At 42.9% G+C, this 24,850-nt stretch overlaps 1 protein-coding gene across 2 annotated transcripts; it reads left to right on the plus strand.

Moving 5' to 3' along the window:
- Positions 1 to 166: 166 nt before the first annotated feature.
- Positions 167 to 23,856, plus strand: RBM44 (RNA binding motif protein 44). 2 transcript variants are annotated; one of them, XM_028704523.2, is made up of 14 exons: positions 167 to 239; positions 3,811 to 4,167; positions 5,668 to 6,977; positions 7,990 to 8,045; positions 9,928 to 10,101; positions 11,438 to 11,513; positions 11,997 to 12,093; positions 14,025 to 14,138; positions 15,412 to 15,497; positions 15,580 to 15,653; positions 17,221 to 17,683; positions 19,472 to 19,617; positions 19,708 to 19,856; positions 23,426 to 23,856. In XM_028704523.2, the coding sequence occupies exons 2-13, from the start codon at positions 3,849 to 3,851 to the stop codon at positions 19,850 to 19,852; spliced, it is 3,060 nt and encodes a 1,019-aa protein (XP_028560356.2). In that variant the 5' UTR covers positions 167 to 239; positions 3,811 to 3,848; the 3' UTR covers positions 19,853 to 19,856; positions 23,426 to 23,856. The 2 variants fall into 2 exon arrangements, with proteins under 2 accessions (XP_028560356.2, XP_077775365.1); XM_077919239.1 differs by lacking the exon at positions 3,811 to 4,167 and having other exon boundaries at positions 173 to 239.
- Positions 23,857 to 24,850: the final 994 nt, after the last annotated feature.

Below are 24,850 nucleotides of genomic sequence, written 5' to 3' on the forward strand. Positions count from 1 at the left end.
AAGAAGACCGGGGCGGAGGGGGCGGGGCCAGGGGGCGCGAGGCCCCGCGCACGAGCCCCGCCTCTGCGCCAATCCGCTGGCGACCAGCGTCCCGCGATCAGCCAATGGCGGTTCGCGGTTCGCGGAGAGGCGGGCGCGCGGGAGGGACGGCGCTTCAGTTGGCCGAGGGGGCGGCACCGGGCGGGCGGCGGCGGCGGCGGCGCTTCTGCTGCTGCTGCTTCAGCTTCTCCTTCCTCCCGGTTCGTGAGTCCCGCGCCTTCTCGCCTCAGCCGCCCCCGCCGGCAGCACGTGCGCAGGCCGGGCCGGGGCGCGAGGGGCGGCGGGTCTTCCCGGGGTTGGCGTGCCCCGGGCGGCATGGAGGGGGGGGGGGAGCGAGAGGAGGGCGGGGGAGCAGAGGGAGAGAGAGGGGAGAAAAGCTGAGCTGCCTTCCTCGGGGGGCTCCGAAGCGGGGGCCGGTCCAGCGTCCCTCAGACCTTGGGGGGGGGGCCGGACTGTATTTTGGAGGGGGGGGGAATGAAGGAATTCCTCTGCCCCACAAATAACCCAGAGATGCATTTTAAATAAAAGCGCACCTTCTACTCATGCAAAAACACGCTGATTCCCGGACCAGAAGGCGATTGGGCCGGATCCGGCCCCCGGGCCTCAGTTTGCCTGCCCCTGCTCTTAAGGCTGCAGAACTGAACTGCTGCCTAAGGTCTTAGTCGACCCTTCCATGAATTCCCCATCAGTTGCAGCAATTGTAATCCCCTGTAAACATCAGGAAGAACTTTCTCCCTCGGGAAATGGAGGACTCTCCTTCTCTGGAGGTTTTTAAGCAAAGGCTGGTCGGGCATCGGCCATGGATGCTTTGGCTGAGATTCCTGCATTGCAGGGGGTTGGACTAGATGACCCTCAGGGTCCCTTCCACTCGATGCTGTATACTTTTTAATGGCACATTTATTGCTTCTTTTCTTGCCTAGTGCTTCACTGCATTACAACATGAGTCCCATAGAAGTCAAATTGAAATTCAATGAAAGGCAATATGATAAATGAAAAAGTAATAATAAACAGTTAATCATCAATATGAATATTTAATGTGGGCAAACCAAGGGCCCACCTGATTGACACTTGTGGACCTGCTGGTGATCCAGGGACCATAGGCTGGGAACGGCTGCCCTAAGATGTAGTACGAACTTTAAAGATACTAGTGTATGAAAGCAACCATGTTCCAAGTTGTACTGCAAAGGCCTGGACTTACACACTGCCTGTAGCATGGCAGGCACCTCTTAAGATTGAACTTTACAACCCAAGGTTTAAAGCCATACTATTTAAAGCCAACAAAATTACTAGTCTGTCTAATTGGCCACTACAGTTGAGCAAGCCCTCCTCCTTCTACAGTGGTACCTCGGGTTACAGACGCTTTGGGTTACAAACTCCACTAACCAGGAAGTGGTTGCTCCAGGTTAAGAACTTTGCTCCAGGATAAGAACGGAAATCACAGCAGCAGGAGCCCCATTAGCGAAGGAGCACCTCAGGTTAAGAACCGTTTCAGGTTAAGAACGAACCTCTGGAACGAATTAAGTTCTTAACCCAAGGTACCACTGTACAGTGGTACCTCAGGTTACATACACTTCAAGTTACATATGCTTCAGGTTACAGACTCCGCTAACCCAGAAATAGTGCTTCAGGTTAAGAACTTTGCTTCAGGATGAGAACAGAAATTGTGCTCCGGCGGCGTGGCAGCAGCAGGAGGCCCCATTAGCTAAAGTGGTGCTTCAGGTTAAAAACAGTTTCAGGTTAAGTATGGACCACTGGAACGAATTAAGTACTTAACCTGAGGTACCATTGTATAGCAGATGTAGGGAAGCTTTGGTATTCCAGAACTATAACTATAAACTCACACCAGTGAGCATGCCTAAAGGCCAAAGATGATGGGAGTTGTAGTACACCAATATCTGGAGAGCTAAAGGTTCCCCACATTTGCCCCAAAATGTGTAGTCACACCAATGTTGGTTGCATGCTAAGTTTGTACAGGCCAGTGGGCCTGAATGAATTCTTATGTGAAATGGTAATGCTCATTGCGTCTGCAGCACAGCATCTCAGTGGCAGATGTGCAGGAGTTTCTTAACAGAAAGGATGGGATATGTATGGAATATGCTGAAATTGCTTGAGAACGTAGCTACAAAGCCTTCAGAATACTATCTCAGGCAGAGAATGCAACTTGCACAATTGTGTTGAGTTCCCATGGAAAATCTATGGTGACAGTAATAATAATAATGAAATTGTTACAGAATAAACTTTATAGGGTTGTGATATGTGAAAATGCTCACTAAAAATAGGTCTCAGTGATGTCTGGTTTTCAGCATTGTGATATATCACCAGCTATTACAGATATATCATGATGTCTGAAATAAGGATGAAACTCTGTAGAGGTGAATGGGATAATGTCCTAGCAACTGCTGTTACTTAGGGGTGTAAAACCGATCAGTTTTTACATATCTTTAACATACTGTTACAACTTATTTTATAGTACAGATAATATTTAAGTTAGCACATTTTCTCTAAAATATGAAGGGAAGCTATTTAGAGGGAACGCAACAATGTAAACACCAGAAAATAAACAGGAGGCAGGGGAGAGCTGAGGTGGCAAAGCAAGCAATGGTGTGGCAGAAATCATGAGAGAAGCGAGAGGCTTCACGGTTTCCCCCACATAGTGATTTTTTTTTTACATAGCACACATACACATCGTGATTTATGATACATATTGCCACATCAAATGTTATGAAACCATTGCTGTGCTGTGGTCTTCAAACGGGTTTTGGAAGATGTATCAATACATCAAGGGACGCGGGTGGCGCTGTGGGTTTAACCACAGAGCCTAAGACTTGCCGATCAGAAGGTTGGCAGTTGGAATCCCCACGACGGGGTGAGCTCGGTCCCAGCTCCTGCCAACCTAGCAGTTCGAAAGCACGTCAAAGTGCAAGTAGATAAATAGGTACCGCTCAGTGTGGTGCAGTGGTTAAGAGCGATAGACTCGTAATCTGGGGAACCGGGTTTGCTTCCCTGCTCCTCCACATGCAGCTGCTGGGTGACCTTGAGCTAGTCACACTTTTCTGAAGTCTTTCAGCCTCACTCACCTCACAGTGTTTGTTGTGGGGGAGGAAGGGAAAGGAGAATGTTAGCCGTTTTGAGACTCCTTCGGGTAGTGATAAAGCGGGATATCAAATCCAAACTCCTCCTCCTCTTCTGGCGGGAAGGTAAACGGCGTTTCTGTGCACTGCTCTGGTTCGCCAGAAGCGGCATGACCCAGAAGCTGTACACCGGCTCCCTCAGCCAATAAAGCGAGATGAGCGCCGCAACCCCAGAGTCGGCCACGACTGGACCTAATGGCCAGGGGTCCCTTTACCTTTATCAATACCCGGCCCTGCTAAAGAACTTCGAGCATTCTCTGCTACCAAGAATTAAAAGAAATTTGCCTTAGACATTAAAGTATTTTTATGTTGCTTGACAGTAGTCAAGACCTAAATAGCTGCCCACCGTCTACCTGCCCAAGAGCCACTTCACATGTCATTAGCAAGCCAGTTCTGGAACTGAGGTTTGCTGTTTAAAGAGGGGAAACTCAGCATTATGCTAGGGAGTTAGTCCCATTGAACTGAGTAGATATGCATATCTTTCACTGTTGTTGCTTTAGTTAAGAGGTTCAGTTGACTGACCACCAGGATTTAGTTAACCCATGAGTATGTAGTTGGAATGTATAAGAGATGTATTGTACTACTTTGGATTATTTAACCATTCCTTTTTATATTCATGTCTATTTTGCTTGCTTTCCAGGAATTATACTCTCACCCTGTCATACGCATGTCTAAAATATGTCATGGCACCCTCCTTTTAATGAAAAAGCATACATTCAACCTCTGTTTGGTACAAGGCCATGCTTCCCAAGAGATTGTTCACTTTATGGTCAAGTCCCATATTCAGTGGCACCTTTCTGGATTCACCCAAGAGTGTATGTGCCTATGCCTGTGGCTGTAGATGCATCATATCCACATCTGGTAGTGCCTTCTTCCACATCTGTCACCTTTAAATATGGACAATTGGAAAACAGTTACTACAGATATGCTACTGCTGAAATGAATGGCTGGGGAATTCAGGTTTTAGAAAAGCCAAATACTATTCATAGCTTTTCTGGTGAGTTAATTTTACTTTTCAATAGTGACTTTTTTCTTAGGGTTTTGTGACTATACCGTAATTTGTACTGTGAGCAATCTTAATTAGAAAATAGAGCTTACAGTGAGCAAAAAAAGTACCGGTATTTGATCTACTGCTAAATTTGCCTGTTTGCCCTCTGATGAAGAAATGACCAGTCCATAATTTTAATGGTAGGTTTATTGTAGCTGTGAGAGACAGAATAACAACAGGAAAACCCCCAGAAACCCAGAAGACAAAAGTCAGAGATGGATGTGCATTATAATGAGTGAAATAAGTATTTGATCCCCTATCAACCAGCCAGATGTCAGCCTACCTGGTATCGTCACTGTATGTAACGAGCTGAGATTAGAAGAGCCTGCTTTAAGGGAGAGGTTTTACCTGTAATCGCAGCTCGTTACAGTACCTGTACAAAAGACACCTGAAGTAGTTTTGGATTTAGGGAAGATCCACTGGAATCCATTTTTGCTGTGCTTCCCATATTTACCGTGCTTATTGGGTGTTGATGGGGTAGGGCAACTTTGATTTGTCTGTGATATTGGTTAACCAAATGCAGCTTTTTAGTGAGTTTCTGGGATGTGTGTTACATGATGATTTAATATTTCTGTGGTTCACCAACTGGGTATGGTACTACTTTTTTGAGACAGGCAGAGTCTTCTTCCTCTTTTCTTATATGGTATAAACATGGGGTAAGTGCTCTTTAAAGGTGTTGAGTATCATCTGACTCCTCCCCCACTTTCCCATCATTCCAGTTTAATTTGGGTAGAAATGCTGCTTGTTCCCGTAGTATTTTTCTGTGTGTGCCTTTAGAAAGTGACTTACTCAGTTTCCCTTCCTGGTATCAAGCTGTGTGGGATGATTCATGTATACAGTTGTGAATTGGTAGATGCCAGGCTTGGAGTTAAGCAGAAGGTGGAAAACATTAAGAAATGGGGTGGGTGGGATGAGCAAGAAAGATGCAGTATTTCAGCTTCAGTTTTATATGATAAGAGCATATGATAAAATTGCTTACTACAGTATAAGTAGCCTGTATTTGCTTTGTTAGTGCAAAATAAAATGCTTCACTTCAGGTCTGGCAAATCATAGAGGGACTGAGCCCTGCAAGGGATCAAGGGTGCTCTGGATCCCATGGAGACAAACAGTGTTCAAAATTTCCTGGGTACCAGGTGCATTTTGCCACTGGCAAAATTATCTTTATCTGGTACACTGTCTAATAACAAATAGTCTGGTGGACTTTAACATTTTGCTAAAAAATTCTAAAAGTAAAAGCGATAACTATTCAAAGCTAAGAATTTTTTCCTAATCAGTACCAATCAATGTACCCTTTGTCCTAGTCCACTGCCTTTCTTCTGTTTCCTATGTACCTGTTTCTTCTTTCCAAATTGAGCAGTCACTGCCAGTACTCAATTTTTTCACTATGTAGGATAAATTTCGGTTAGAGAAAGAATATTGAAATATGCATTTGGTATTTTGTCTAAATAGGTGAAAAAGCTGTTAAACCCCATCAGCTACCTTCAGATGGTTCTGAGAAAAGTAAGCTCAGTGAAGCAATGCTTGTTGCTTCTGGAAACGATTCTGACGTGGGAGCCATGGAGCAGAGAGAGAGTGAATTTGAGAACAATTCTCATACATCAACAGTCTTGAGTGCACTCCATGGATCAGAACATTCTGAAAAAAATACAGTTAATGATATCTCTGACTTTTGCTTGAATCTTGCTAATTGCTCCTCTTCATGCCAGTCATGTTACATAAGTGCCTCAGAATTAAGCGTATCAAAAGGAAGCTTGCCTTATTTTAGTGCATTGCCTGATGAGGAACTGGAATCTGCACATAAGGAAGGTGAGGGAATGTCCATTGCACTGCCTAATGTAAGTGAGACAGATATGAACTTGAATACTGCTGCAGACTCTTCCTACTTAAGTAGCAATCAAAATGAGGAGTACAAATGCAGAGGCGTAGATGATTCCACACTAGACTGCATCGGACTACAAGATTGCATTGGTCATCAGCCAGAAGCTTTTCAGGACAAGGAACTGTCAAATGAAAATCAGCTTGCAGATGCCCTGTGTCCCATGAACAAACAAAAAGATGAGTCTCCTACTTCAGGTTGTAGTATTGATTGTGACTGCTACAAATACAGCAAAATACCAGAATTCCTCCCGACTTCGCAAGATAGCAAATGTGACACACAAGGCAAAGGTTTGAATTTTGATGATCAACCAGGAGATGAGACTATTAGTTTGCTCAGTAGTATTGTCAATAAACATTCAGTTAGTGCTAAGGTTAATAATCCAAAATTATTCTCAGGGAGCAACTCTAAAATTTATAAAAATATGAAAACAGATTATCTTTCAGGTAGTACCCTGAAAACTGGAAAGACACATGTATTGCAGCAGGAAAGAAAATGTTCCCATGCACATACCTCTAGCGGTGATACAGAAATTTCAGATTTCTCTGATTATGAAGCTGTAGTTGATTCTAAGAAGGCAAATCGCGCATATAAAGCATTTAATAATCAGAGTGCAATTAACCAAGCTGTTGATGCAAGTTCTGATTTTAGAGCTTGTTTTACAACAAGCAGAGCAACTAATGTCAAGGCTTCCGTAGTGTCCAGAGGACAAAATACAGTTATAACAATGATGAACAAAGAAAGGCCCAAGCAGTGGCTGAGGGATTCCATCAGAAGTGTTGCCTGCAATACAGATTGGTCATGCATATCTGACAACATGGAGATGACTACCGCACAAGCAGCAATGGATGAAATGTTGGAAAACTGTATCACTAGTGACAAGGTAAAACATGGGGGAGCTTGTGGAATTAGTTATTATTTGAGGCATTTCACTATGTTTTTCTAACTACTCTGTAAGGCAGACCATAATTGTATCTGCTTCCTACTTCAAGGCCGTGTGCCCACCATTATCAAGTTAGGGGGCATAGGTATGCGGAAACATGTTGCCAGGCATGTGTTTGTCTTCCTCTCTGGGTAGGCAGTTGCATGTACAAGTGGACAGCCAAAGCTCTGAATCCTTAGGCTTTGAGTTTAACTCACGTTTTCTGAGAAACCTGTTGGCTAGAGCCCCAGAAATCTTTGCCAGTCAGGCACACTCTTAATCATGCTTCTAGACTCTGAGAGACAAAATGTGAATAGCTGGTTCACAACATTGGTAGCATTGGATGTTCATAAGGTGCAGTCATAAGGCACCTTTGGAATTTCTCCATAAGGATTAGTGTGCAGCCCACACCTCTTACCTATATGTTTGCAGCATTTGTAATGCCCCCCCCCCTTTAGCCAAAAAAGCAGCTTACAAAAATCAGTTGTGAGATAGTCCCTGCCCTCAGGCTCACAGTGTAAAGAGATAATGAGGCAGGAGGGAAAGAGAGGCAAAGAAATTAGGCAAAAGCAAGCTGAAGCACAAGTTATTAATGGTTCCAGTTCATAAAGCAGTTCTGGCTGCCTTGCCCTTGATAAAGATCAGTACCTACCCTGCCGCACTCTTTCCTTCCCAGATCAGATCCAGGGGCATCATCTGCAGGGCATACATGCTGGTGTACAGAGTACAAATGCTGAAGAGCTGCAGCCAAGTACAGCTCGTATATGTTTCTGATTCCTGTAGGACAGTCCTTTTGTTTGTATTCGTAACTTAGGAAGCCAATATAATATGGCTAGACTTGCAAAATTCTGGATTCTCTTATTGAAACAAGGAGCATTCTCAGTGTGTGTTACTTAAGGTTTAGGGATTGCTAGTTAAATCTGATTTACAACTTTAGTTTGTCAATAAAACTTACTAAAATTGCTATTTCTAGGATCTTTTGGAATGGAAAAATAGCACTAGCAGAGACTTAAATGAAATTCCAAGCAGGTATGATACACTTTTTAAGTGATTTTTACTACTTCTTAAAACTTAATTTCCTTTGAGGTTCTTAAAGCTCCACCAGCTGGAATCTGTGGTTACATGAGGGAGGAGGGAGGCAATTTTGCCAACTCCCCTGCAAAATATTTTTTATTAATTTTCAAAGAAAGGTGATTCAAGATTCTACAAATAACAGTGTTAACAAACAGGAACTGATGACAATATACATACCGTATTTTTCGCTCCATAAGACACACTTTTTTCCTCCTAAAAAGTAAGGGGAAATGTTGGGTGCGTCTTATGGAGTGAATGGCGCTTTGCAGGAGAGGTGCTGTGCAGAGAGGGAGAGCTGCGCAGCACTCCTTCAGCGAAGCGCCTCTCCTGCAAAGCGAGAGTAGGAACGGAGACCACAAGCAGTACATGAGCATCATAGCACCTCTAAAAACTAGGTGCGTCTTATAAAGCAAAAAACACGGTAGTCCATATACAATTACAGATCAGTGTCAAACAAATAAAAACATTATAACCAAAATAAATAAACCACAGGTATGTGAATGCATGGAAGATAGTGATTAGAACTATTTATAGCATAGACATAATTGTTAAGCAAGAGGTGGTTATAAAACATGAACCCTGTTATACCAAGGGAAAGTATTTAAAGTATGCAAATATCCTGAGTCACTGGATCAGCCAGAATTGTTTGTGGGCTGAATGGAGGTCCTTGGCCATTTTTCTCCTAGCTTACAAATGAAGTAAGTCAGACCAAACAGGTCCAAAGGTGTCATTTTATCTTTGATCCCTAAGGACTCTCAACTTAGTCAGTTTTTCCAGCAGGGCACTTTCCCACTTTCACTCCATGAAAATTGTCCCCCCCCCCCTTTCCATTGCAGTTTCTGGTTCGAACTGCCAGCCCTTCTAAGAAGGAGCACCCTGAGTCCAGGCTGGTGAGAATTAGTATGACTAGAACTAGGCCATGAAAATAGAAGGCTAGCTGAGAAGAATGTTACTCACCTTGCTGTTCTTATTGCTGGCATAAAGGTAAAGGTAAAGGTACCCCTGCCCGTACGGGCCAGTCTTGACTGACTCTAGGGCTGTGCGCCCATCTCACTCAAGAGGCCGGGGGCCAGCGCTGTCCGGAGACTCTTCCGGGTCACGTGGCCAGCGTGACAAGCTGCATCTGGCGAGCCAGCGCAGCACACGGAAACGCCGTTTACCTTCCCGCTAGTAAGCGGTCCCTATTTATCTACTTGCACCCGGGGGTGCTTTCGAACTGCTAGGTTGGCAGGCGCTGGGACCGAACAACAGGAGCGCACCCCGCCACGGGGATTCGAACCGCCGACCATGCGATCGGCAAGACCTAGGCGCTGAGGCTTTTACCCACAGCGCCACCCGCGTCCCTTATAAATCCCTTATAGGGATGCAGGTGGCGCTGTGGTCTAAACCACCAACCCTCTTGGGCTTGCCAATTGGAAGGTCGCCAGTTTAAATCTGCGTGATGGGCTGAGCTTCCATTGCTTTGTCCCACCTTCTGCCAACCTAGCAGTCCAAAAACATACCGGTGCAAGTAGCTCTGCAGTGGAAAGGTAAATGGTGTTTCCATGCATTCTGGCTTCTGTCACAGTATCCTGTTGTGCCAGAAGTGGTTCAGTCATTCTGGCCAGGTGACCCTGAAAGCTGTCAGCCTGAAAGCGGAGATGAGCGCTGCACCCCAGAGTCGAATTCAACTGGACTTAACCGTCCAGGGGTCCTTCAACTTTACCTTTATAAATTCCTTATTTTTCTGGTTGGGAATGACTTTTCAATTGTTCTTTTTTGTTTTCTAAATGTACACTTAAGTAGAATCCCCTAAATCACTTTTGTTTGTATTCAAACTTAATATTTCTTTTAAAAGGATAATGCAGCTTTCTCAAGAAATAAACAACCATTTACCAAGCTGCTGTAAGGAAATACTGGAAAGAGCTATAAAAGCGGAAGTGCAGCTTTTAAAAATTCGCTATCAGATGTATCAACAGCACTGCTGGCAGACTTGCATTAATTCCATGGACAAAAAGAAATCTGTAAATGGGTGTGTATGAAATAGTTTCTGGTGTGGAAGGTGGGCTGTTAACTGGTTTGGGCAGAACACCAAATATGATTACTAATACAAACATTTTCAGTATAATCCATGCATATTTACTCGTTGTATTCATAGCATTGTATTGTAAGGCTAAGAGCTGCTGTGTCTGAAAGTCAGGTAGGAGGGAAGAGTTGAGTTAAAGGCATAAATATTCTGTCCAGTGACTCCAAAGAAAGCAAACTACTCAAGCCTTTTTACAACAGTTTCAGAAAAAGTATTTGGAATAACTGTTTAGTGAGTCAGTAAGTTTAGCCTGGAGATTTAGGCATGAGGCTGAATGCATCTATATTCATGTTAGTATTTCCTTAGTTTTTCCTTTCAAATGCAACTCCTGCCATGTTAGAGTCTTCTCAAAAGCTCCCTACATTTTGGCAAAAAACTTCCTATTCCAGAGAAACAAAAGGATTCTGAGATGTCACTTCATAAGAGAAGTCACTAACTAAACAGCCCCTTCCCCTTATGTGGTTACCTGGAAAGAGAAAATTTGATGTGCAGTGCCTAGGCATCACCAAATAAAGGTTGCTAGTTTCCATGTGCTTTTTAAAAAATGTGAATATTGTAATGTACTGTAGTTTGGCCCTCAGAAGAGAACAAAGGATTGGACTTAAATAGGTGTTTTGCAGCAGTGGCAGATGTTTTTACAAGGACTCTAGGTAGAATCCCTTTGCCATCTTTTGAACTGTAGGTGGGCACAAATGACAAGAGGAATTCCCTTCTCATCCAGGAGGTCTCTAGGCAACAATTGAAAAAGTGGGGACATAGGACTAAGAGCTATGCAGACAGTTCATGGAGCTCCTCTTTTCCCTACCTCACCTAGGATAATGCAATCCCTATAAACTGCTACAAAATCTCTTGTTTAGTCCATTGCTCAAAATTAGCCAGGCACATTTTGCCTGGGAGAAGTTACAGGAGTGTCCACAAACTTTTTGGATTTGAAACACATTTGTACGCTGCACATTCAATATGAAAATGTTGACTTCAGTAAAAAAGGCAATGTGCATCAGTGACTTTCTCTCATTCCTTGGTCTCACCAGTGAACATCTGCACAGCCCTTTAGCACCTCTACACGGAAGGTTTTTGAGATTTGCTGCTCACTTGATCTTTCAGAAATGGTTATAACTCATTATCATACCTAAAGTATTTCCAAATTATATTAAAGGCAAGATTCTTTCTTCTGACACCTTGAAAATTGAGGCTGTTTTGATAAAAATAGATGGGCTAAAAGGTGCTTTCTATACCTCAGCAAATGCCAAATCAATGAATATACGTTTGATTATTTTTTCAGTTCTACCCTTGGGTCAGGAAAATCTGTGTTTCAGGTGTCATTGCCACAGAATATGGAAGTTTCTTCACTCCCTTTAGTAAGTCTTCTGCATACTTCATTACAACACTACCTTAAGAATTCTTTGTGAACTTTCAAAATGGTTTATTTTGAAGGCTGATTCTACATAACAACTTCTCTATTAAACATTAATATAAACCTGTTCTAGCAATGGGGTATAATATAGTCAATATAAAGCAGAACCATTATATCAGCCTCAAAAATAAACACCACAGGGCGGATTGCTCATTGAAGACTTAGTATATTTTAAGTGAGTGTGTACGCTTTCACTGTTTTGGTTAAATTTCTGTTTCAAAAAGCGTAACTTTTGTGTTTGGAAATTACAAGCTATTGTTGCATCTCAGAGAAACCCTGAGAGAAAGGGGTATTCCAAGATGGTGCTTCTCTCAATTGTGAAGCAGGAAATAACTTGTTCTAAAACTGGCCTGTGTTTGAAGAAGTTGGCACTGAAAAGCTGTCTGTTGAGCAAAAATTAAAATCTGTTCTTGTTTTTTAACTTTAGGTTACATGTCAAAAGAAGGATGGTGAAAACAGTAGCCCTGATTTGTCCCTTTCCAACAAAACCTCTGAAGAACAGAAATATGAACTTATGGAAAATAGTAAGTTAAACATTTTTAAATGCTGGGTGAAATTATTACATTGTAATTGGTTTGTCCTCTGAACTATACCAAGCATTAAATATGATATGCAAGTAGTTAAATACTCACAATTTTAAGTTCCAATCAGAATGTTCCTAATTGGGGAGTGGATTTGATTTCAGGCAAAGTGACACAAGGAAGGGGCACCACTAGTAGTGTGCCAAAGTAACATAATGTATATCAGGGTGGATATGATGTAAGTCATTTTTTTTCAGAAAGACTCATTCTTGCTGGTATAATCTTAATATTTACAACCAGATGAAGGTTTCATTTTTGGAATAATACTTTTTCAGAGTAGTTTTTACAGTTATATTAAAAATTACTGGTTTGGTTATGCTATTAGAAATACGTAGTTAATTATGAAATTATTGTGAGGTTTAATAAGTTAACTGTTTATATTTGGACAGCTTTTCTGCTGTACTTTATTGGAAGGAGAACAATAATCATTTCCTTAATAACAATTTAAACAATTTATTTAACTAAAACAGTAACATTATAGTATATGTATCCATGTTTGTTAACCGATGTGGTTAAACAATTAAAAATAATAATAACTTAAACTGAGTTTTAGCACACATGAAAAACTTAAAACAAATCCTTATTTCTTGATGAATAGCCTTTGGACTATGATGTAACTTAAATAGAAAACTATCTTTAGAAAGATTTCCCCTCCAAAAGCATTTTATTTTAAAAATCCAATTTGCCATATTTTTCCGTGTATAAGATGCACCCACATATAGGGTGCCCCCTATTTTGGCGGGGAAATTGCCCCGACTTGTTGAGCTTTTGGCGGGGGCGGGAATTGCCCAGAGGCTAACAGCCGCGCACGTCTAACATGCCGCGTATCAGCTGTTCCCTCGCCGGCAATTGCTGACCTTTGGGGGGGGGGAGAGTGATGAAGCTTTTTAAAAAAATTACTTTTAGCTCTTTTTGCCTTTCCTGCAGGGCATTCTTAGTCTGCTTGCCTCTTCCCACTCTGCCTGCCCTACAGCTGGGAGGGAGGCTGAAGGCAGTCTGTTTCTGGGCCTGGCTACTCATGAGTGGCGCTGCAGTTGTAGGGCGGGCTGAGTGGGAGGAGGGGAGAGATATCTTTGATCACCACGGACAACATCGCCAATTGCGCGGCAGAAATCAGCCCGCCCAGCCCGCCCTACAACTGCAGCGCCACTCATGAGTATCCGGGCACAGATGCCTCGCGGCACAAACGGAACACCAGCAGCCTCACCCCTAGCTGTAGGGCGGGCAGAGGGGGGGGAGGACAGCAGACTAAAGAGGAGCTGTGGGAAAGCTGCGGAGGGGTGAGATATCTTCAATCACCACGGCCAACTGGAGCGGCAGCGTCACATGCACCTCATCCCAATTATCTAAGCAGGCAGTCACATACAAGCACCATACAGAACAAAGACTGGTAATTACTGAGTAGAACAGTGCATTTCCTTGCTATTTGGTTCATAGTCATAGTTTGCCACAATAATACATGGCTTATTGAGCCATATTTGTAGTGCTTATCTTAAATGTCAGATGTTCTTCTTTATCTTAAAAAAAAAATAACCCAAGCTTTAACTCACCGTGTTTGGATCTCACAGATTTAGTCTGTAGACATTGTAAATGTAGGCACTTGCATTAAGTTCAGATTTAATTTTAAGCTGTTTTTTTTTTAGAGAGACACCTGACATAATTAAAATCTTAATTAAAAAAATTATTTTTATCGGCCCTTCAGTTGGTGTAGATATTGGTATATGCTCTCCTGAACCCTGTTCAGCAAATTTTCTGTGTGTTTGGCAAATTTTAAAGACAAGGCTCTGGGGATGAGCACAGGACTACTTACCTTTTTTCTACCTGTTCTGAGCTTACCTCTGTGTTGTGTGTTTAATATTTACATCTGTTTCAAGGTTCTTCAAATACTCAAGACATCAGTGAAGGCTGGTTTGACGCTACAGAGAACCTGACAGTAACTGATTCTTCGCTGCCACTTACAGATCAGTTACGGCCAAGTGATACATCAGGTGCATGTTGACTGTATTAGTTTGGGAATAGCACTGATACGACTTCTGAGCTTTGGTTACCTTTGTTCCCACATGAATATCCACCCCTGCACAGATTGAATTTTAGAAATGTTCTAAAGGTTTAGCTAGGTAGCTGGTGCTCACATCTCTTCTTCAAGGTAGGGGACGTCATCTCAGGTGTATGCAGATACCCTAAGAAACTGGGTGATATCCCCCATCTCTTGCGGAGAAGCTGGTAAAACGTGGGCCGATGGTAACTCTTAGGTGGATTTGTAGTTTCTCCCCAGCCTTCCTAGGGGCCAGTTTGGGCTCAGCATTTTGAATCTTCTTGGTCCTTTTTGTTTCCTCTGCGTGTTCTTCTCAGCCTCCAGTGTCTCTCATTCTTCTACCTGTCTAAGGATTCTTCAGCAGCTCTGCCACAGGACGGAACTCAGGCTCTAGTAGGAATTACATCAGCTTCCTTTTAAAGTTTGTTGCTTCTTGCCTTTGGAGCAGCAGGATGATTAGAACCTACTTGGATATCTCCTTGCACTCTACAAAAAAACAACAACACTTTTGCAGTAAATATTACTGTTTTGTTCTGGTGTATCACGTTGGTGTTTCATGCCTGTGGAAAATGTTAGGGCAAACAAAGTGAAGTCATGTTTTTTTCAGGGACACACATAGCATGAAAAGGACATGCTTTCCCAGTCCTTTGAAATTTCTGAAACAGGTTTTTTAAATAATTTTCATTTTTATATTGGAGATGAAAAAAAATCTTAATTGCTAACTTTATTGTAATCATAAGTATACCTTGTAATGAGGAGCCCCCAATTACTGATTCCTGTAATAAATTTTGAGTTGGCTACTTCTTTTGCTAACTGGTTCTAGCACCCAAATCTACATCTTTGCAGGACATGCACCAATTTTTTTTTAAAAAAGGAAAAAACGGCTTGTATGAGAGCTCTGTTTAACTATTCTTTTACATTCTGATCCTGAGCTGAACTTATGAGTTTTTATTGCAAGAGCTCAGACACAAACTGTAAAAATAGAGCAAATGGAGATTTTTACAGTTCTAATCAAAGTCTTAGTAATAAGTCCTTTGCATTCTGGGAAACTGTGACCTAATGTATGACCATAAAAAGAATTCTAGAAGGTATTTTTTTCTTCTTAACTATTTCTGAATGCCTTTTCTGTCTTCAGTATTGGTGCTTTATTTATGCAGTTAAATTTCTTTTTCTTTTCAAAATATACATGCTGAGTTATGCATTATTGTTGTAATCTACCCTTCTAGAAACACAGACTATAAATGACACAAAAAAGGAGCTAAAGAACATATATAGTGTTCATGTTGCAGATTTAGGTCCCTTAGTATCAGAGGTAAGTCAACATATATTTAAATATAATAGTTTATTTCACTGAAAGCTGTTTTTTAACCTGTGTCAGTGTTTGTCTATTTCAGGTTGATCTGTGGCTTCATTTCCAGAAGTATAATGTTTCTGAGATTTCCATTTGTGAATATTCTGCCAATTGCAGGTACTGTATAATATACTGTAATTTTTTGCTTGCATGATTTCATAACTGAAGAACATTCAGTGAAAGACAGTAGGCCAGCACTTACTTACTTATGCAATCACAATCTTACACGGGGGACGGGGGGGCGGGATAAATAGATAAATGGAGAGTTGGGGAAACCCTCTGCTCTCCATTTATTTGTTTTTGTGTGCACCCAGCGTGTTTTCCTTGGTTACTGGGCTTTGCGTCGGGAGTGAGCTGTGGCAGCATCCCCAAGCCCTTGCACTGCCTTCGCAAACCAGGTAAGCATGGCGGTGCCTTCTGGGAAGGAGGTGGGGGGGGCTATGGGAGCATCCCAGAGGCCAGCAAGAAAGGTGCTGCTTCGCTTCCTGGGGTCTGGGAAGCTCTTGGGGCCCTCGTGCAACCTTCCCAGGCCCTGGCAAGCAGCCTCCTGCCTCTTAGAAGGGCAGTTTGTGTTAGTTTGCCTTTGCTTGCAAATCCCTGGAACCAAAGCCTCACATAAGTGGCAGGCCCACTGTACTTTCGTTATTGATGGATGATTTGCAGGATCCTAGGGATCTATCAGGCTCTTTGAAGCCTTTCCCCCGTTCTCTCTTTTCCCGCTTGCCTTTGGTCTGTTGTGGGCACGCAACAGACACAGCCATTACCTGGTCTTGTGGGCTGCTGGATGCTTTGCATTTGTCACTCCAAAGGAAACAAAAGTAGAATCAAAGCCTCAAAAGGGCGACTAAAAGCTATTTCTAATGTATAAAAGTAATCCTAATAAGACAATAACATTCCCAGTGAATTTCGGTTGGTTGCAGCCTTTCTCAGGGACACTCTGAGAATCGGATCTAAATAAATAAATAATGCTGGTAATTACAAATGTAGGCATTAATTGCAATAGGACAGTTCATGAAATAAACCATGCATAGAATGAACCTTAAAACCTCAACTAACCATACTATACGCTAACACAAATGACATTAAATGTACTTGCTATATGCTGCAAGACATAGAACCATAGAATTGTAGAATTGGGAGGGACCCTGAGGATCATCTAGTCCAGCCCCCTGCAATGCAGGAATATGCAGCCATCCCATATGGGGATCAGACCTGCAGCCTGGTGTTATCAGCGCCACGTCCTAACCAAGTGAGCTGTCCAAGCCTTAATAAAGCTCTGTAAATTTCTCATTGAAACAGAGACTGGGTAAATCCCTTCATGTGCACACCTCATGAAAATGAACCTGGTTATAACATTTATGGAGCCTTTTGGGTATGAAATCCAGCCGTCCTGTTCCACAGCAGGGCCATGAGCACAGGCTGCTCCTGTTCAGAGCGTAAGTTGTGTGTGCCTGGCCTTGAGAAGGGGAGGTGGGACATAGTTCTGTCACTGCAGGCGGTGTTGTCTGTCTATGTTGCCAAAGGCCTGTTGAGAGGGGCAAGAAAGTAAATGGGCTTAGTTGATTCTTTTGGCAAGGAGAAAGGATTATACCTCTTAACGTTTTGGCTTACAGTTGAAGAGGCATATTGGATAGCTCTTAAATTTTCCATTTTTCTTAATTTTGGCACATCTTTTTCATTCTAGATACGCTTTCCTTAGTTTTAAAACAGCCTGTGGTGCAAAGCTGGCAGTGAAAGAAATGAATGAGAGAGAAATAAAGGGGCAAGCAGTAAAGGTTCGTCTTGTAAAGACTGCAAAAGAAAATGGGCTCCCGGATTATCAGAGTTATGTGAAACCAGAGTATGGAAACAAAGGACCACGTTATAGCTGTGAAAAGAATAACGAAAATAGAAATAACTGCAATGTTATGTTTAATGCACCCACTTCCGCCTCAGCTGCTTGCAAAATGCCTGTCATCTCTTCAAAAGGACCCAGTATCTCCAAAAGTCCTCTAAAGTTACCTTTCCCTTCAGCAAGTCCTCCCAGGCCTCTCTTGGACTCTTCAAAAGGGTCTCTTTGTGCTTCAGCCCCTTACAAAGTACCCAAGCCTGATCTCAAATCTTCTAAACTTTCATCAGAAAATGCACATCTTGAAATTGATCAAGAGGTAACTTTTTCTCCCTGTTGGAATGTATGTCAAAACATCTTTTAAATCACAGTGCGTGCGTTCTTCTTTTGTAAGGATAATACTGACTGCTTAACACATTGTTTAAGTGATTGGGTGCAGGCCATAGGATTGGGCGCTCCATTGTGGAGCAAACTGCCCCACCCCCACTGAATCTAAGCCACGGTTAACTTTGTCTAGCACCACCATTGATCACCCTTTGGGGTAAAAGCAGGATCCTTGTTAAGGTTGGTGTTGGGGTGGGGTGCAGGGGCTGCTGCCGCCTTGTCACTTTTCTCCCAGCCTGACAAGATAAAGGTGTGGGCAGGTGAGAAACGATGAGACAGCAAGTATGTTGGAAGACTCCCCAGGGTCTGCATAAAAGGCAGGATGCAGCAACAGCAGAGAGGTCCTAGGTGGAATGTGAAAGATTTTCAGACCACAGGCAGGCTGCAGAGCAAGGAAGTGAGGCAGAAAACCTGAACCAGAGTTGGATTGCAAGGAATGGGAAAGCTCCAATTGCGGATTACATTTATACAGTTACTGTGTTTAGACCTGGCGGGAGATACCGTATTTTCCCCTCTATAACACGCAGATTTTTTCTCCTAAAAAGGAAGGGGAAATGTCTGTGCGTGTTATTGAGCGAATGTGTGGTCCCTGGAGCCGAAAAATCAGGCAAAAATCAAATTGCGCTTCACGGAGAAGGGAAACCTGAAAAGAGGAAGCTGCTGCTTTCCTGCATTCTGCCTCAGGGTCTTACTGCCCACTCTTCTCTGTTTCGTTGCTGTGTTTGCTGAAACGGAACAAAGAGCAGGGAAAGCCCCTCCCCTCCAGGCAAGCAGAGGGGAAAGCAGAGTGTCGTTCCTTCTAATTCCTCTCTGTGCTCCGGTGCTGCTGGGGGAGAGGGAGGGAGAGAGGGGGAGGGAGAGAGAGGGGGGGGAGGGAGAGAGAGAGAGAGAGAGAAAGAGAGAGAAAGAGAGAGAGAGATGGCTGGCTTGGGTGGGGGAAAACTTTTGCCTTTCTTTCCTCCCTCCCGTTTAATCCCTCTCCTTCATTCTTAGCCAGCTGCTTCTCTGCAAACCCCTCTCATGTCCCTTCTTTGTTTTTCCTTCGCTCCCCACGTAAAATGTGGTTACAAAGCATAGATCCACATGGATCCTCAGGATCTTTGCATTGGGTCACCCCAAATTCACCATCAGATCACATAGCATGTCCATGGCTACAGCCTGCACCAGAAAAATCACGCACCCACTGTTGCCTGGGGCTGCAATGGTGCAAAAACGTGGTTACAAAGCATGGATCCACAGGAATTCTCAGGATTTTTGCATTGGGTCACCCCAAATTCACCATCAGATCACATGTCTGTGGCCACAGCATGAAGCACAAAAATGATACATCCACTGTTTCATTCAGAATGTTTTTTCCCTTGTTTTCCTCCTCTAAAAACGATGTGCGTGTTATGGTCAGGTGCGTGTTAATAGAGCGAAAAATACGGTAATTTGCTCATCACGTGGCATGGAGTTGGGATGGGACAGCTGCCTCCCCTCCACCTAACCAGGATGAAGTGGTTGACACAGTTGCTTTTGAACAGCACGCACTCAGGTTGAAAGGCAAATCCACACAAGGTGTTCTGTGGGTAGAGGCTCCCACTTCTTTTTGCAAATGTAGTGCGAAGCATTTTCTAACATTTTGCTGAATATTTGTTTCAATTTTAGCTTTCCTTAGTTCTTCAGTACAAATGCAGTTTTTCCTTATTTTGTCCATTAAGTAGCTCATGTAATATTTGCCTAGGATCTTGCAGGGGGCCTCTTACCGTTGGGTTCAGTACAGTTTGTTCCAAATCCATCTGCTACCTTTATACCACCAAACGCATTAAACTTAAGAAGCTTCCGTAAAGTGGTGAAGAAGCTGGAAGATCTGTATCCAGAGCTTCATAGGCAAGTATACTTTTTAATGGTGGGATTCAGAAGAATTTTTTTACTGAAAGTCTCTGGAGGCTCTCATCTGCTTTTCTCCTTCTCTTTTAGGGACAAAATTTTGGATGCTTTGGTAGAGATAAAAGAAAATAAGGGTTTGCTTAGTGGCTTATCGCTTAGCTCTATTGTGCAAATGACTTCATCACTTCTGGAAAAGAGATTTGGATGTAAATCTGATGGAAAGCAAAAGAAATAAGCAGGTGAGTACCCAAACTACCTTCAAATTCTAATATTGCATACATCTTAGCTTGGCAGATATCTACTGGCCATTTTCTTTTAACATAAATAGAATGTGGCCCTCCAGACCTCTGTCTTACCCCCAGAGCTCTCTCATGGCCACACCTCTCTTCAAGTGCCTCTGTTTGGTCAATGTGTATTCCGGAACTGTGACCAGAATCTCTTGCTTGACCGGATGAGGAGATTTGCATGTAGAAAACTGATTTTTGCATGGCTGGAATGTAGCCTATTATAAAAAACAACAACAGTTGCTTATGTTGCTCAATTCACTCTTCCACTGGCTGGAGCTCCCAGAAAGTTGCTTGTGATGGAATTCAGCCATTGGGCTTATCAGGAACTTGAAAACTTGAACAACCTCTTTATATTCTGCCTTGAATTTTTCTGTTCCATTTCTATTGCTGAGCCATTGCCTTTATTAATTGCTTAGTTATGTCAACACAAACAGTTTGGTGTAGCACTTCTCACTTTGTAGAAGATTAACGTCATAGAATTGTAGAGTTGGAAGGAACCTTGAGGGTGATCTAGTCCCCCCTCCTGCAATGCAGGAATCTCAACTAAACCATCCATGACAGATGACCATGTTTAACTTGTGGTCTGCTAAGACCCCTAGATGGCACACCAGGTGTCTCCCGTCTTATATTTGTGCATCTAGTTCTTCCTGCTTAAGTGCGTAATTGCACATTTGTCCCTATTGAAATTCATTTTGTTTGTTTTGGCCCAGTACCTTCACTTCAGATGGAAAAAAAATTAATCTGGCTTTAGAAAACAAAACGGCAATCGTTTGATATGGTCAGACTCTTAAGGTAGGGAGATAACAAGAAACCCTGCAGATATTGGATTCCTAACACAGACAGGGCACATATACAGTGGTGCCTCGCAAGACGAAATTAATCCGTTCCGCGAGTCTCTTCGTATTGTGGTTTTTTCGTCTTGCGAAGCACGGCTATTAACGGCTTAGCGGCTTTAAGAAAAAGGAAACAAACTCGCAAGAACTCGCAAGACATTTCGTCTTGCGAAGCAAGCCCATAGGGAAATTCATCTTGCGGAACGACTCAAAAAACGGAAAACCCTTTCATCTAGCGAGTTTTTCGTCTTGCGAGGCATTCGTCTTGCGGGGCACCACTGTATGTGAGATTGTAAGTCACCTAAGGCACCATCCCATAACCTCTGTTTCACAGTTTTGAGGGCAGTATCCTACCCCTGGTGGATAAGAAAAGATGGTGAAAGACCTATGGAAGAGGGCTTACACACCCTGGTTTTTGACCAGGAACTGATGTACTCATTTATCAAATGAGTAGACCATTTCCAAGACCATATACAGTGGTACCTTGCAAGACGAATGCCTCGCAAGACGGAAAACTCGCAAGACGAAAGGGTTTTTGGTTTTTTGAGTTGCTTCGCAAGACGATTTTCCCTATGGGCTTGCTTCGCAAGACGGAAACATCTTGCAAGTTTGTTTCCTTTTTCTTAAAACCGTTAATACAGTTGCGACTTGACTTCGAGGAGCAACTCATAGCACGTGGTGTGGTAGCCTTTTTTGAGGTTTTTGAAGACTTTGGTGATTTTTGAAGCTTTTCCAAAACTTTTCCGAAACCGTGCTTCGCAAGACGAAAAACTCGCGGAACGAATTAATTTCGTCTTGCGAGGCACCACTGTACAGAGTAGACCATTTCCAAGACTATATACACAGACTCTTAGCCAATATTTCAGAGCACTCCACCAGGCCTTAATTGAAAGTGGGCATTCACCAGTTTCCAAAAGAAGTATTGAATTTGGTACCTGAAGCAGGGACCTCAGAAACTTTTATTGAAATCTATCAAGTTTAGGGAAAGAACCATTATACCAAATATTTGAGGCATAAAGGAATTGTATTACAGATTTTGCACTGAACACTTTTAAAGCTTAGGGAATATACTGACCTTCCTGTGTATGAAACAGAGAATTGCAAGTTTGCTCACCTCTGCTATTTGGGAAATAGCCAATGAGTGTTCCAAGACTGTATGGTGGACAGTAAGCCCTAAATACTGAAAGCTTTTAGTCTGTACAAGTGTATAACCATTGAGGATCCATCTATATGGGGAAAATCTATTTCCAAAAACCATGATTTTTATTTATTTATCTATCACAATTGATTATAAGGTCACTTTCAAGACACTAATCCGAAAACTTCCTTGGTTGATGTTTTAAGCCAGATTTGGCGCATGAGAGGATAAGCAGTGTCGCCTGTATACAGTGGAAGCGGGGTGCTTCTTGCCCCCAGCTTGGGACACGGTCCATCTGGGCCCATTAGGACTTTCTCTAAGTCATTAAAAAGAGATTAATAGGGGGACCCCTCTTGACATCATAATTTTGTTAACCCCAACAGACCATATTACCTGCATATTACTATCAATATGTAAAGCTTTATAAGATAGAGGAGACTATTGTCCTCCATCACGAAATGCAACTTTGACCATAATTTCGATCTAGGGATGGAGTCAATGGCAGATTTTAGGTCCACATAGGCCACATATAGATGGCCTTGGAGTGGTCTAATATATTTGTCTGCTAGGTGTAACAGCACAAGAACAGTGATCGGATGTTGAGTACAGTCATACCTCGGGTTGAATATGCTTCATGTTGAGCACGTTCGAGTTGCGCTCCGCGGCAACCTGGAAGTAACGAAGCGTGCTACTTCCAGGTTTTGCCGCTCGCGCAGACGCTCAAAATGACGTCACGCGCATGCGCAGAAGCGGTGAAAAGCGATGTGCGCGTGCGCAGACGTGCCGTCACTAGTTACGTTTGCTTCTGGGGCTCCAGAACGGATCCCGTTTGCATCCCGAGGTACCACCTTCCATGTAGTTTGCATGGAAAGCAGCCTGGGCCTCATAGATTACTGTCCTCCAGAAAAGTTGAGAATTTAATGTAAAGAAAACGGGCATATAATTTCCCATTATGGGACAGTTATTGTTGAACCAGTTATGCCCTGTGAAATTTGCAGTTTGGGCACCTGCATTTACGTTGTTTTATGTCATTTTTTCTAACATGGCCAATTAGTAATGTGCTGCTTAAAGCAATATTGGCCATATGTTTTTCAGCAAAACATATATTTTACTTTTGCCCCAGCTGGTGGCAGTGTTAAGCAGTGTCTCTTCTACTACGAGTTGGGATAACTGAATGAGAACAGTCTCATTCTGTAGCCCTAATCCTGCTCCTGACATCCTTCCTTAGCTAAGACTGTGTAAACAAGGGGCAAGACTGGAATCTGCTGGTCTGGTCCCAGCAAATGTTGACAGGAGGCTGTCTTGTGCAAGGCTGCTCAGTGACCTGCCAGAGCCCCTGCTTTACTCAGCCCCCTCAGATCAGAATAGAATTTCCAGCAACGAAGGTTTGTTCGTATTTCCATATAATCTCTTGGGTATTGAACAATTGCTTCTTCACAGTAGAATGCAGATTTCCTTTTTTAAAAAAAATAAATAGCATGTTTAAATTCATCTTTCATTTTTCAAGTGACAACAACTTGCTAGTTTTACAATATTTTTTCTATATATAGTGACTCTGCAGCTGTCTGTGAATCTGAACGTATTTTTTCCGGGTGTGTCTGTCACTGGCATGAATGAAAAGAAAAGCCATCATTGCAGGCCTGAAAAGAGAATGCGCACTCAGTTGAGGAGCTCTAAGTGAATTTAAAGAGGAACGAAATGTTAGTTTATGGAAAACTGAGTTGTTTGGAAAATGTTCCAGCTTTCAAAGATATGCACGTTTGCAAGGAACTGGTGGTCTTCTGCTCTTTTACTCTGCAATGAACAAAAATCTTTTCCTTAGGTAACTATTAAGCAAAAAGTTTCATCTTTTGTTTTGGTAACCATATTTTGTGTTTGTCAGCTACTGTAATGTGAAACAACTTTAGAAAATAATATGTAATTAAGAATCTGATGTGGCTGAAGTTTGTAGCTGCAGTTTCAATAAACATGTTTGGTTGTAGTAAGGTGTAAGATGTTTGTATTTTAATTGACAAGGCTCATACTGTATTTATTTGACGGGGGGAAAATAAGTGCTTCCCCTTTAAAAAAACAATGTTCATACAAAATCAAATATATTTCACAGATATATCACTTTTTGTAGTCTACACACTGGGAACAATCCAGCAAAAATTAAACATTTTAAACTACCATGATTTCCAATGGGAGAGATAACCGTGCATTCTAACGTCCATTGAAATCAATGAGATTTTAAAGTGACTTTTCTCAGGGCTTCCTTCATGTATGGCTCACATGCTGCTCAACTGGGAGATCTTGCCAACCAGCAGGTCAAAGGTGGCATTCAGCTAAGCCAGGGGTCTGCAACCTTTAAGACAAAAAGAGCCACTTGGACCCGTTTCCGAAGGAAAAAAAATATGGGAGCCGCAAAACCGGGAAGGTGACGTCGGGACGGTGCGTGACTAATGCACGCACCGCCCCCATGCGACATCACAGCCAGTACAGCGCCCGCCACAGTGGGGAGTGTCAGGGCGCACAATGTGTCTCCTCCCCTCGCTAGTATCCGCCCCGGAGCCGCAGCAAAGGTGTAAAAGAGCCACATGCGGCTCCGGAGCCGTGGGTTGCAGACCCCTGAGCTAAGCTCTACTCAGAGTGGACCCACTGGAATTAGTGGGCCTGACTGAATCAGGCTCATTCCAGTGGGTCTGCGCTGAGTTCAGTTTTGCTGACTACACCCAAACGTTCCAGGCTTGGTAATCTTCAGTAAGGAGGCAATCACACTCTGGGAATGCACAATCCAGCCATAAGCACAAAGCACCCTTGTCACTTAACCTTCCGGCTCTAGCACTTGAACTACCTTCATGGAATATTCAGCAGCAGCTTACCAGGAATAGGCAGGCTGCTGTGGGAACAGGAGCTTGAAAGGTGCATTCTTGCAGCAGGAGCAACTCCCAGCATCCCTGCCATGGACTGTGCTAGCTGAGGTTGGTGGAGTTGGC

The sequence above is a fragment of the Podarcis muralis genome, chromosome 1, assembly GCF_964188315.1.
Source record: "Podarcis muralis chromosome 1, rPodMur119.hap1.1, whole genome shotgun sequence".
Lineage (NCBI taxonomy): Eukaryota > Metazoa > Chordata > Lepidosauria > Squamata > Lacertidae > Podarcis > Podarcis muralis.

Excerpts from the sequence above, each read along its gene's own strand:
- RBM44 (XM_028704523.2), top strand. The coding sequence starts at position 3,849 with ATGTCATGGCACCCTCCTTTTAATGAAAAAGCATACATTCAACCTCTG. Across the intron at positions 6,978-7,989 it reads ACTGTATCACTAGTGACAAG|GATCTTTTGGAATGGAAAAA; the intron begins GTAAAACATGGG and ends TGCTATTTCTAG. Across the intron at positions 19,618-19,707 it reads CTGTATCCAGAGCTTCATAG|GGACAAAATTTTGGATGCTT; the intron begins GCAAGTATACTT and ends CTTCTCTTTTAG.